Below are 11,714 nucleotides of genomic sequence, written 5' to 3' on the forward strand. Positions count from 1 at the left end.
GTAAATCTGGTCTGTCTGTAGCTGGTCTATCCTTCGTCTTAGAATGTAGTCCTTCAGGGCCAGGAGTGTAGCCTAGTGGTAGAGTGTTTGCCTAACATGCATGAAGCCCTGGGTTGATTCCTGCTTACCACATACACAGAAAAAGCCAGAAATGATGCTGTGGCTCAAGTGGAGAAGTGCTAGCCTTGAGTAAAAGTGTAAGGACAGTGCCCAGGCTCTGAGTTCAAGCACCAACTGAAAGCCCAAGTCCTTTACCAGGACCTTACTACCTTGGTTGTCCTATACTGAAATATTTATTTCTCTAACACTGTGGCTTTGCACAATAGATTGGCTTAGCTCTTTGACCTATCACAAGACAATTTCTGCCTATGACCTCTTGGCCTGTAATACTTACAAATTGGTAAATGCCTTAAGAAAAATATATCTCAGACTATTGGTCTCACTTTTGAATTCTGCTCTTGAGTTTTGGTTATTTTGGTACTTTCCGTTGTCTTTAAATACACACATTGTTTTCTTTTTTATTGAAAAGACTTTATTAACACTTTGTTATATCATATTTCAAATGTCATGTTTAATAAATAAGTTAAATATACACTTTATGTATTTATCTGCTTTTCTAGTTATTTTTACCAAAAGGTTGGCCTGTTTCTACAATTTAATTCACTCATCTTCCAGGACCAGAAGGGAAGTGACTTGGTTTTAGTAAGATCAGAGACTCAGCACATATTTCCAATTACCCACCGCATAAAAAAGAGTGACTGAAAGAGCAAGACTGATTAGAATACATTGTGAACAGCCAGGCATCAGTGGCTCCCACCTATAATCCTAGCTACTCAGGAGGCTCAGATCTGAGGTTCATGGTTTGAAGCCAGGAAAGTCTGAGACTCCTATCAACCACCAGAAAATCAGAAATGATACTGGAGCTCAAAGTGGTAGAGTGCGAATTTTGAACACAAAAGCTCAGGGATAGTGTCCAGGACCTGAGTTCAAGTCACAAAACCAACAACAACAAAAAGAATACATTGTGAACATGTGGAGAAATACAACAAAATTCTCTTCTGTATAAAATTCAAAAAAAATAAATGAAGGCAAACTGGGCACCAGTGGCTTATGCCTGTACTGTCTGCAGCCAGCCCAGGCAGGAAAGCGCATGAAACTCTCCATTTTGGGGGGGGAGGGGGCGGTCCTGGGGCTTGAAGTCAGTGCCTGGGCTCTGTCCCTAAGCCTCTCTGAAGTCAAGGCCAGCACTCTACCACCTGAGCCACAGTGCCACTTCTGGCCTTTTCTGTCTTTTTTTTTTTTTTCCCACCAGTCCTGGGCTTGAGCTCAGGGCCTGAGCACTGTCCTTGGACTTTCTCGAGGCTAGAGCTCTACCACTTGAGCCTCAGCACCAGCTTTTTTCTATGTATGTGGTACCAAGGAATCGAACCTGGGTCTTCATGCATGCTAGGCAAGCAATCTACCACTAGACCATATTCCCAGCACCTTACCTCTAACAACCAAAAAGCCAGAAGTGAGCTGTAGCTCAAGTAATAGGGTGCTGGCCTTGAGTACAAAAGGGCTCAGAGAGTAGCCTAGTGGTAGAATGCTTGCCTAGCATGCACGAAGACCTGGGTTCATACACCACACACACACAGAATAAAAAAATAACTTTAGGGCCGGGAGTTTGGCCTGGGGGTAGAGTGCTTTGCCTAGCATGCACGAAGACTCGGGTTCGATTCCTTGGTACCACATACATAGAAAAAAAGCCAGAAGTGGTGCTGGGGCTCAAGTGGTAGAGCTCTGACTTTGAGAAAGTCAAAGGACAGTGGTCAGGCCCTTAGCTCAAGCCCAGGACTGGCCAAAAAAAAAAAAAACAAAAAACAAACAAACAAAAACTTTAGGAGACCAGGAACATAGCCTAGTGGTAGAGAGCTTGCCTAAGCATGCATGAAGACCAGAGTTCGATTCCTTGGTACCACATGTATAGAAAACGCTAGAAGTGGTGCTGTGGCTCAAGTGGCAGACTACTAGCCTTGAAAAAGCCCAAGGACAGTGCTCAGGCTCTGAGTCCAAGCCCCAGGACTGGCAAAAAAAAAAAAAAAAGTAAGAAGTAGCACTGTGGCTCAAGTGGCAGAGTACTAGCCTTGGGTATAAAGTGTACAAAGACAGTGCCAGGGCCAAGTTAAGTCCAAGGACTGGGGAAAAAAAATTAGTTTAAAATAAAAAAAGAGATTTTACTATAACTATAATTTGTCAGGAAGCTTTTGCAGTAACATAAGAAATGATTAGGACTATTCTAAGAGTGCTTTTACTAATTGAGTGTTTTCACTCATCGTAAGAGCTAATTTTATGGGTTAAATAAGCTTTGCTGGGCTTTCTAAGAAACTAACATTGCCTCAGTTTTCGTGGGAAAACAGGTTTCAAAGAACCAATTTCATGCCACTTAGCACACAACCTATTCATGGACTGGGAACTGTTTACAACTTATTTGCCATTAAAAATAGTCATTTCTACAAAAGTTTCATTTATTTCCTCAAGTTAAAATCCTAATCTGGATCATTTCCATTGAAATTTTGAAACTTCCTTCTTATGAAGATGTCTAAAAAAAAGGGGACTATTTCTAAATATGACTTTCAAAAATAGATCTTTTTAAATGCTTGTACAAAACAGAGGCTAGGCTTTGGTATCCATGACTGCAAACTACTCTTAATGCACCAAAGAGGAAATAAGAACACTTACTTCATGAAATACTGCTCCAGAATACGGAGACACGCCCAGGTCCAACAATGAAAGGCCTTCAACCACTGAAAAGTAACACATCCAAGTTCACTCAGACTTCAGAGAGAGTAGAGGGTCATGAACTAATATGCTATGCTCAGGACCAAGAAGGGGCCTTAAAATTTACCTAATCCTTGGGGAGTTTGGCCTACTGGTAGAGTGCTTTTCTAGCATGCATGAAGACCTGGGTTAGATTCCTTGGTACCACATGCATAGAAAAAGCCAGAAGTGCTGCTGTGGCTCAAGAAGTATAGCTCTAGCTTTGGGAAAGCTCAAGGACAGTGCTCAGGCCCTAAGTTCAAGCCCCAGGACTGGCAAAAAAAAAACAAAAACTAATCCTTTTACTTCATTCCCAGGAAGTTGATGTGTGTGTGTGTTCAGGACTTAAAATCAGGGCCTGCGCTCTCGCTCAGCTTTTTCACTCATGGTTGGTGCTCTGCTACTTGAACCATGCCTCCATTCTAGTCTATCATTTGAATGAGGCCTTGAGTTTAAGTATCAGTAGCCAAACCAAAAAACAAAAATGTCTTGGCAGCCAAACAGAGAGAGGAATGATGGGCAAATACAGCCATGATACTCAGCACACCAGTGTGAAAATGGAACTGTGTAACTGGAGGGGATGAGTGGGGTAAGATGGATGGGGGAGAGTGATAAAAGGGGTGACACTGGGCCGGGAGTTTGGCTCAGTGGTTAAAGTGCTTGCCTAGCATGCACGAAGATCCGGGTTCGATTCCTCGGTACCACATACATAGAAAAAAGCCGGAACTGGTGCTGAGGCTCAAGTGGTAGAGCTCTAGCCTTGAGAAAGTCCAAGGACAGTGCTCAGGCCCTGAGCTTAAGCCCAGGACTGGCAAAAAAAAAAAAAGGGGTGACACTGACCAAGACGAATTGTACTCATAAACTGAAACCCCTTTGTACTACTTAAAAATACCAAGCCAGGTTTGGTGGCTCACGCCTGTAATCCTAGCTACTCAGGAAGCTGAGATCTGAGGATTTCGGTTCAAAGCCAGTCGGGGCACAAAAAGTCCATAAGAAAAAAAAAAAAGTCCATAAGACTCATATCCAATTAATCACCAGAAAACCAGAAAAGGTACAATGGTACTGTGGCTCAAGTGGTTAAGCGCTAGCTTTGATCTGGAGAGCTCAGGGATAGCATCCAGGCCCAAGTTCCAAGTTCAAGACCAATGACCCACCCAAAAAAAAAAAAAAAATAGGGACAGGGGGCAGGGTCCAGTGTGGTAAAAGTGCTTGTGTAGCAGGCATGAAGCCCTGGGTTCAATTCCTTGGTACCACATACACGAAAAGCCAGATATGGTTCTGTGGCTCAATTAGTAGAATGCTATCCTTGAGAAAGCCAAAGGAGAGTGCCCAGGCCCTGAGTTCAAGCCCAGGACTGGCAAAAATAAATAAATAAGTAACAAAAATAAATTTAACAAAAAAAGTTGAAAATAAAAATGAAGTTATTTTAGTGGTCAAAAAATTCTTACCTTGTATTATGTGTACAAAACATGGATTTCATCATGACGTTTCATACATGCATATAAATTATTGAGTATATTCACCCCCTAAAGCACTCATTGAATTTTACTGTTTTTTTGTTTTGTTTTGTTTTGGCCAGTCATGGAAGCTTGAACTCAGGGCCTTGACACTGTCCTTGGACACTTTTTGCACTTGGCTAGCGCTCTGCCACTTAAGCCACAACACTACTTCCAGCTTTTTCTATGTATGTGGTACTGAGGAATTGAACCCAGGGGTTTGTGCATGTGAGGCGAGCACTCTACCACTAGGCTACACTCATAGACCAGCACTCATTAAATTTTAAAGCACTCATTCAATTATTTGAGAAAATAAATATAACTTCAGGGGCCAGGATTGTGGCCTAGTGGTAGAGTGCTTGCCTATAATGCACAAAGTCCAGCACTGGGGAGGCTAAGGCAGAAGGATCACATGTTTATACAGTAAGAAATGAGTTGGAGGACAGTGGACTACTCAGTAAGATCCTGCCTTTAATGAATACATACGTACAAAGGCAAGTGCCAGTGGCTCACACCTGTAATCCTAACTACTCAGGAGTCTGAGATCTGAGGATCATGGTTCAAAGTCAGCCTAGGCACAAAAATCTGAGAGGCTCTTTTATTTACTTATGTTTTCTGGTCCGGGGACTTGAACTCTGAGCCTAGGTGCTGTCCCTGAGCTCTTCAGCTCAAGGCTACCACCCAAACACTGGAGTCACAAGGCCATTTTCAGTTTTCTGGTGATCAATTGGAGATGAGTCTCAGGGTTTGATTCCTCGGTACCACATACATAGAAAAAGCCAAAGTGGTAGAGCTCTAGCCTTGAGAAAACCCAAGGACACTGCACAGGCCGAGTTCAAGCCCCAGGACTGGAAAAAAAATAAGCACCAAAAAGCAGAGCTGGAGTGGCTGGGAATTTGGCCTAGTGGTAGAGTGCTTGCCTAGCCTGCACAAAGACTGAGGTTTGATTCCTGGGTACCAGACACATAGAAAAAAATCCGGAAGTGGTGCTGAGGCTCAAGTGGTTGAGCTCTAGCCTTGAGGAAGTCCAGGACAGTGCTCAGGCCCTGAGCCTAAGGCTGGCAAAAAGAAAAAAAAAAAAAAAAGCAGAGCTGGAGGCATGTCTCAAGTAGTACAGCACCAAGCAGAGGGGAGGACCTTAATTCAAACTCCAGTACTGGGGAGGAGGAAGCCAAGACAAGCTTTCCATTCTTCAGAAATTTAAAATATGGAGGCAGTTTATTCTGTGTCAGAACAAGAAAATAACTATGTGGACACAGAAAATAGACTTTTCACAAATAATTACAACTACTTGTTTATCTCCCCCTGTAACCTGTGGCTCCTTCAGCCCAAGATTTGTGTCTTCTAGGTGCTTAGCATAAACCAATGTTTGAATTACGAAAAAAGAAAAAAAGAAAAGGAAAGAAAGAACACTAGAGCAAACTTCACTGCAAATCCTAGCCTGTGCCCTGAGCCTAGGCATCCTGCCCTGAGCCTAGGCACCCTGCCCTGAGCCTAGGCATCCTATCCTGAGCCTATGCATCCTGCCCTGAGCCTAGGCATCCTGCCCTGAGCCTAGGCATCCTATCCTGAGCCTAGGCATCCTGCCCTGAGCCTAGGCATCCTGCCCTGAGCCTAGGCATCCTGCCCTGAGCCTAGGCATCCTGCCCTGAGCCTAGGCATCCTATCCTGAGCCTACGCATCCTATCCTGAGCCCAGGCATCTTGCCCTGAGCCTAGGCATCCTGCCCTGAGCCTAGGCATCCTATCCTGAGTCTATGCCTCCTGCCCTGAGCCCAGGCATCCTGCCCTGAGCCTAGGCATCCTGCCCTGAGCCTAGGCATCCTGCCCTGAGCCTAGGCACCCTGCCCTGAGCCTAGGCATCCTGCCCTGAGCCTAGGCATCCTGCCCTGAGCCTAGGCATCCTGCCCTGAGCCTAGGCATCCTATCCTGAGCCTAGGCATCCTGCCCTGAGCCTAGGCATCCTATCCTGAGCCTAGGCATCCTGCCCTGAGCCTAGGCATCCTGCCCTGAGCCTAGGCATCCTATCCTGAGCCTAGGCATCCTGCCCTGAGCCTAGGCATCCTGCCCTGAGCCTAGGCATCCTGCCCTGAGCCTATGCATCCTGCCCTGAGCCCAGGCATCCTGCCCTGAGCCCAGGCACCCTGCCCTGAGCCTAGGCGCTAAGTCCATTCATGGATGCTCTTCTTCCCTCATTTCAGTTCCCGTCCCAGTGACCCCGCAAGACCCCACTCGCGATCCCGCGCCACAGCGCCAGGCTCTGCGGCTCTGCAGGTACCCCGGTCCACCCAGCACCCCGCACCCCACCCCTTCCACGCGTGCCGCCGGCCCGGGGCAGGACAGGGGGACACGCCCCCTCCCGGCCCACCCCGCAGGTGGTCTGGACTCCGCGGCTCCATCTCGCTCCTCCTCCACACCCCTTCCCTCCACAGCTCCGCCCCCAGCTCTCCCGGCTCGGACGCCGGTCAGTTCCCACCGAGCCGCGCGCCGGCCGCCACTGCCCCAGCCTCCCATTCACCCAGGCCGGGACGGCGCGGGCCTGGCTGCCTAGGGCAGCCCGCGGCCTCATGGAGGCCTCACCTCTCTTCCAAGAACTCAGTGGGGACACCACCTCCACCCTCTCGGAGATGAACTCGGCCAGACTAGAGCGAAACAAGGCCGCCCGCACCGTCACGGCCACCGCCAGCACCAGGGCCAAGGGAGCCGCCATGATAGCTGGGGTGGGCGCGCAGGCCGGGAGGGAAAGGGGAGGCGGAAGAGCTTCGCCACCTGCTCGCCGCCGTCTGTAGTTCCGTGGTGAAACGTGCACGGGTGCAGTCACCGGAGTTGGCTAACCAGGGAACTACCAGTCCCAGAAGCCCTTGCGGCAGGCCGAGCCGGAAGCCGGAAGGCGGAATGTATCAAACGTGTGTGGGGGCGACACCTTGGATTGCGGTGCATGGTAAAATCACAAGTCATAGTACGGTCGTTATCGTCCTGGGATTGTGAGCCCGTTCTGAAGAGATGACCTTCGCTCTGTGCGGATGTTGACAACAACAACTTTGAAAGGGGTAGAGCAGAAAAGCTCAGAGACCCTGCTCTGAGTTCACTCCCCGACTTAAAAAAAATGGATTCTCTAAAGCATTAATAGTAGTTAACCTTTATTCTAAAGGTGATGTGCATAAGCTTGTGTACTCTTAATGGTTTTAAAGAGTGTTGAATGTGGGCTGGGAGTTTGGCCTACTGGTAGAGTGCTTGCCCAGCATGCGTGACACCCTGGGTTCCATTCCTGGGTACCACATACATAGAAAAAGCCAGAAGTGGTGCTGAGGCTCAAGTGGTAGAGCTCTAGCCTTGAGAAAGTCCAAGGACAGTGCTCAGGCCCTGAGCTCAAGCTCAGGACTGGCAAAAAAAAAAAAAAAAAAAAAAAAAGTACTGAATGTATTCTTTCACTTATTCTATTGTTTATTGAACGCCAACTATCTACCAGGTACCATATTGAGTTATAAGATATATTTTGGAGTGATGGAGTTAATAGCACTGCAACCTTCAACAAGTTGCTTAGCCTGTCTTGTGCCCTATCTGAAAAATATATCCGTTGTGGGCTTATGACTGAGATACTGATTAGAGGTTCCAGGCAAAGCCATCAAACTACTATGAGTCAGGAAAGAGCAAGATGGGTTTGATGATTAGAAAGAAAATCAAGTGTGACCCAAGTGTAGAGGGTAGTAGAACTTAAGGAGAGACAAAAGACAAACAGTCCAGTTTTTTGTTGTTTGGGGGGTTTTTGTTTTGTTTCTGGTGGTTAATTGAAGATAAGAGTCTCATAAACTTTCCTGGTTGGACTGGCTTCAAACCATGACCTTCAGGGGCTGAGAGTTGGTCTAGTGGTAGAGTGCTTGCCTAGCATGCACAAAGACCTGGGTTCGATTCCTTGGTACCACATACGCAGAGGGAAAAAAAAGCCAGAATTGGTGCTGAGGCTCAAGTGGTAAGTGGTAGAGCTCTAGCCTTGAGAAAGTCCAAGGACAGCATTCAGGCCCTGAGTTCAAGCACAGGACTGGCACCAAAACTACTGAAAGGCAAAATAATGGGGAAAAAAAAAAAGGAAACCCAAGGACAGTACTCAGACCCTGAGTTCAAGCCTCAGGACTTGTAAAAAAAAAAAAATGACCTTCAGATCTCAGCTTTCTGAGTATCTAGAATTAAAAGTATGAGCCACCCGCCCTCAGCAATTTTTCATCTTTAAATGTAATTCTGGGGAGTGGGGGCGCGGGAGTGTGGCCTAGTGGAAGAGTGCTTGCCTAGCATGCACAAGACCCAGGTTCAATTCAGCAATACCCCATACATAGAAAAACTAGAAAAACCAGAAGTGGTGCTGTGGCTCAAGTGGTAGAGTGCTAGCCTTAAGGAAAAGCACAAGGGCAGTGCTCAGGCCCTGAATTCAAACTCCAGGACTGGCAAAAAGAATAAAAAAGTAATTTTAGGAAGTGGCGCTGTGGCTTAAGTGGTAGAGTGGTGGCCTTGATCTGAAGAGCTCAGGGACAGTGCTCAGGCCTAGAGTTGAAGCCCCATTTAAAAAGAAAGAGAGAGAGAGAGAGAGAGAGAGAGAGAGAGAGAGAGAGAGAGAGAGAGAGAGAGAGAGAGAGAGAGAGAGAGAAAGAAAAAAAAAATTGATTGACAAAAGTAATTCTAGGGCCGGGGGTTTGGCCTAGTGGTAGAGTGCTTGCCTAGCATGCACGAAGACCCGGGTTTGATTCCTCGATACCACATACATAGAAAAAAAGCCAGAAATGGTGCTGAGGCTCAAGTGGTGGAGCTCTAGCCTTGAGAAAGTCCAAGGACGACCCGGGTTTGATTCCTCAGTACCACATACATAGAAAAAAAGCCAGAAATGGTGCTGAGGCTCAAGTGGTGGAGCTCTAGCCTTGAGAAAGTCCAAGGACAGTGCTCAGGCTCTGAGCTCAAGCCCATGACTGGCAATTAAAAAAAAAAAAGTAATTCTAATGTTCACTCAGATGCCATACCTCGAACACCCAAACCCTGAAGGTATATGGATCCAGTAGCTTATGTAACAAAAAGAGGAGAAGAGAAATCAGTTGGCAAGTATTGAGGCTTATTATGTGCCAAGTACTATTTTAAGTGCTTTACATGTGCACACACGATTACAGATACTATTATTTCCCCATCCCCACCCACACATGAGAAAACTGAGACATAAAGAGGCTTAGTAATTGGCCTAAGGTCACAAGACAAGTGGCAGAACCAGGATTTCTGACCCAGGTCCAAATATTGTGGTTAAAGCTACTCTACCTGAGAACATGAGAGGAATTTGGGTTGGGTTGGGTTGAGTTGGGTTGGCTTATTGAGTTATTGCAGTTGGGGAGGAAGGATAAAGAATAGAAAGGAGGGAGTAAGCAAGCTGTAAAAACAAACATCCCAGATGATGTGTTGGTTAACTAGAGGAAGATACTAAGGCTCTGAAACATTAAGTAAACAGTTTTAAGCCACACACCTGGCTAGATTTTTCTTAATCATTTGTTTAGTGGCTAGTTTGTGGAGCTGCAATCTACTCCGTATATTTCGTGCATTCCACATAGCAAACTGATTGCAACTATCATAAATGTAAGGAAAATTAGTGAGGAGCCCACAGGATCAAACAGTATATCAGAGCATTAGTTTCATCAGGTAAGCAAAAACATTGGCCTACCTGAATTTTCCAGTGTTGTATAACCTGAGTCCTGCCAGCCACAGTTCACTCATTCCAGTGAATTAACTCTAACTTTTTTTTTTTTTTTGCCAGTCCTAGGGCTTGAACTCAGGGTCTGGCCACTGTCCTTAGGTGCCAGTAGTTTACCACTTGAACTACAGCACCATTTCTGGCCTTTTCTTTCTTTTTTTAATGTGTATGTGGTACCAAGGAATCAAACCCAGGGCTTTGTACATGTTAGGCAAGCACTATACGACTAGGCCATGCTCTTGGCCTTTAACTGGTTTTTAATGACCGTGAAGCATGTCATTCAAGAGTTAGTATTCTTGGAAATCGAATGATATTAGGTCCTTTGTCTGCCTGTTGGCTGTGTGTAGGGAAGCAAGGAAAAATAATGTTAAGAGAAGTTAGAAGGTGATTTACCATGTTCACCTTAGAACAGTGCTCTTCAAAGGAAATTGGGTGAAGTCAATTCAGTGACAGCAGTGGGATGTTTGATGCTCGACTGGGGGAAGAAATAGAAAACACAAATAATGGAGGCAAAAAAGAAAGGGCAGTCCTTTCTATAGTGGAGTCTATAGTCAAGCAAGGAGTCATGGTAAACAGAAAGAAGCAGAAAAACAAAATGGGGTTTGTGAGGAGACTAAGAACAAAGATAATGAATAATGGGAAGGCCTGTCTGAGGTGTAAACTGAGTCTAGAGGATAAGGGAGTCATTGATGTAGATTTGACTGTGGTATAGATAGGGAGGAGAGGACTGAGATTCCAAAGAATATGCAATGGAGATCATTGTGGTTGGGGTGATGTGAGCAAGAGGTGAGATCAGAGAAATAGGCAAAAGCCAGATGGCTTTTGTAGAGCATGAATCTAAGTTGAATTCTTACTCAAAACAGTGGGAGTCAGCCAGACATCTATGGCTCATGCCTGTAGTCCAAGCTGCTCAGAGGAGGCTAAGAAGCAATCCCAGACAGGAATGTATGTGAGGTTCTTATCTCCAATTAACCACGAAAAAGCTGCAAGTGAACCTGTGGCTCAAGTGGTAGAACATTAATCCTGAGCAAAAAAAGCTCAGGAAGAGCCAGGTGCTAGTGTTTCACACCTATAACCCTACCTGCTCAGGGAGCTGAGATCTGAGGGTTGAAGTTTGAAGCTATCTCAGGCAGGAAAGCCCATAAGACTCTTTTTTTGTTGTTGTTGCCAGTCTTGGGGCTTGAACTAAGGCCTTGGCACTATTCTTGGGCTTTCTCAAAGATAGAGCTCTACCCTTTTGGGTCACAGCACCACTTCCAGCTCTTTCTTTCTTTCTTTCTCTGTTTCTTTCTGTTTTTTTTTTTTTTTGTCTTTTCTTTTTTGGTACTAGGGATCAAACCCAGGATGTTGCACTTGCTAGGCAAGCCCTTTACCATTGAGCTACATCTCAGCTTTTTCTATGTATGTGGTACTGAGGAATTGAACCCAGGGCTTCATACATGCTAGGTAAGCACTCTACCATTGGAGCATAGTCCTGGCCCTAAGCCCATAAAATTCGTTTTTCTTCTTCTTTTTGCCAGTCCTGGGGCTTGAATTCGGAGCCTGAGCACTGTCCTTGCGCTTTCTCAAGGCTAGCACTCTACCACTTGAGCCACAGCACCACTTTTGGCTTTTTCTATGTATGTGGTACTGAGGAATCAAACCCTGGTCTTTGTGCAGGCTAGGCAAGCACTCTACCACTAGGCCAAACTCCCAGCCCCC

At 46.0% G+C, this 11,714-nt stretch overlaps 1 protein-coding gene across 1 annotated transcript in view; it reads right to left on the reverse strand.

The window, feature by feature from the left end:
• Window positions 1–7,083, reverse strand: part of Pigu (phosphatidylinositol glycan anchor biosynthesis class U) — a 73,775-nt gene extending 66,692 nt beyond the window's left edge. The window contains exons 1-2 of the mRNA XM_090352204.1: window positions 6,875–7,083; window positions 2,722–2,786 (exon numbers count right to left, since the gene is read on the reverse strand). Coding sequence (XP_090208330.1) covers window positions 2,722–2,786; window positions 6,875–7,004 — 195 coding nt within the window. The 5' untranslated portion in view covers window positions 7,005–7,083. The remainder of the gene's footprint in view (window positions 1–2,721; window positions 2,787–6,874) is intronic.
• Between the last annotated feature and the right edge of the window lie 4,631 nt (window positions 7,084–11,714).

This window comes from Megascapheus bottae, chromosome 18 (genome assembly GCF_031878675.1).
Source record: "Megascapheus bottae isolate mThoBot1 chromosome 18, mThoBot2.hap1, whole genome shotgun sequence".
Classification (NCBI taxonomy): Eukaryota; Metazoa; Chordata; class Mammalia; order Rodentia; family Geomyidae; genus Megascapheus; species Megascapheus bottae.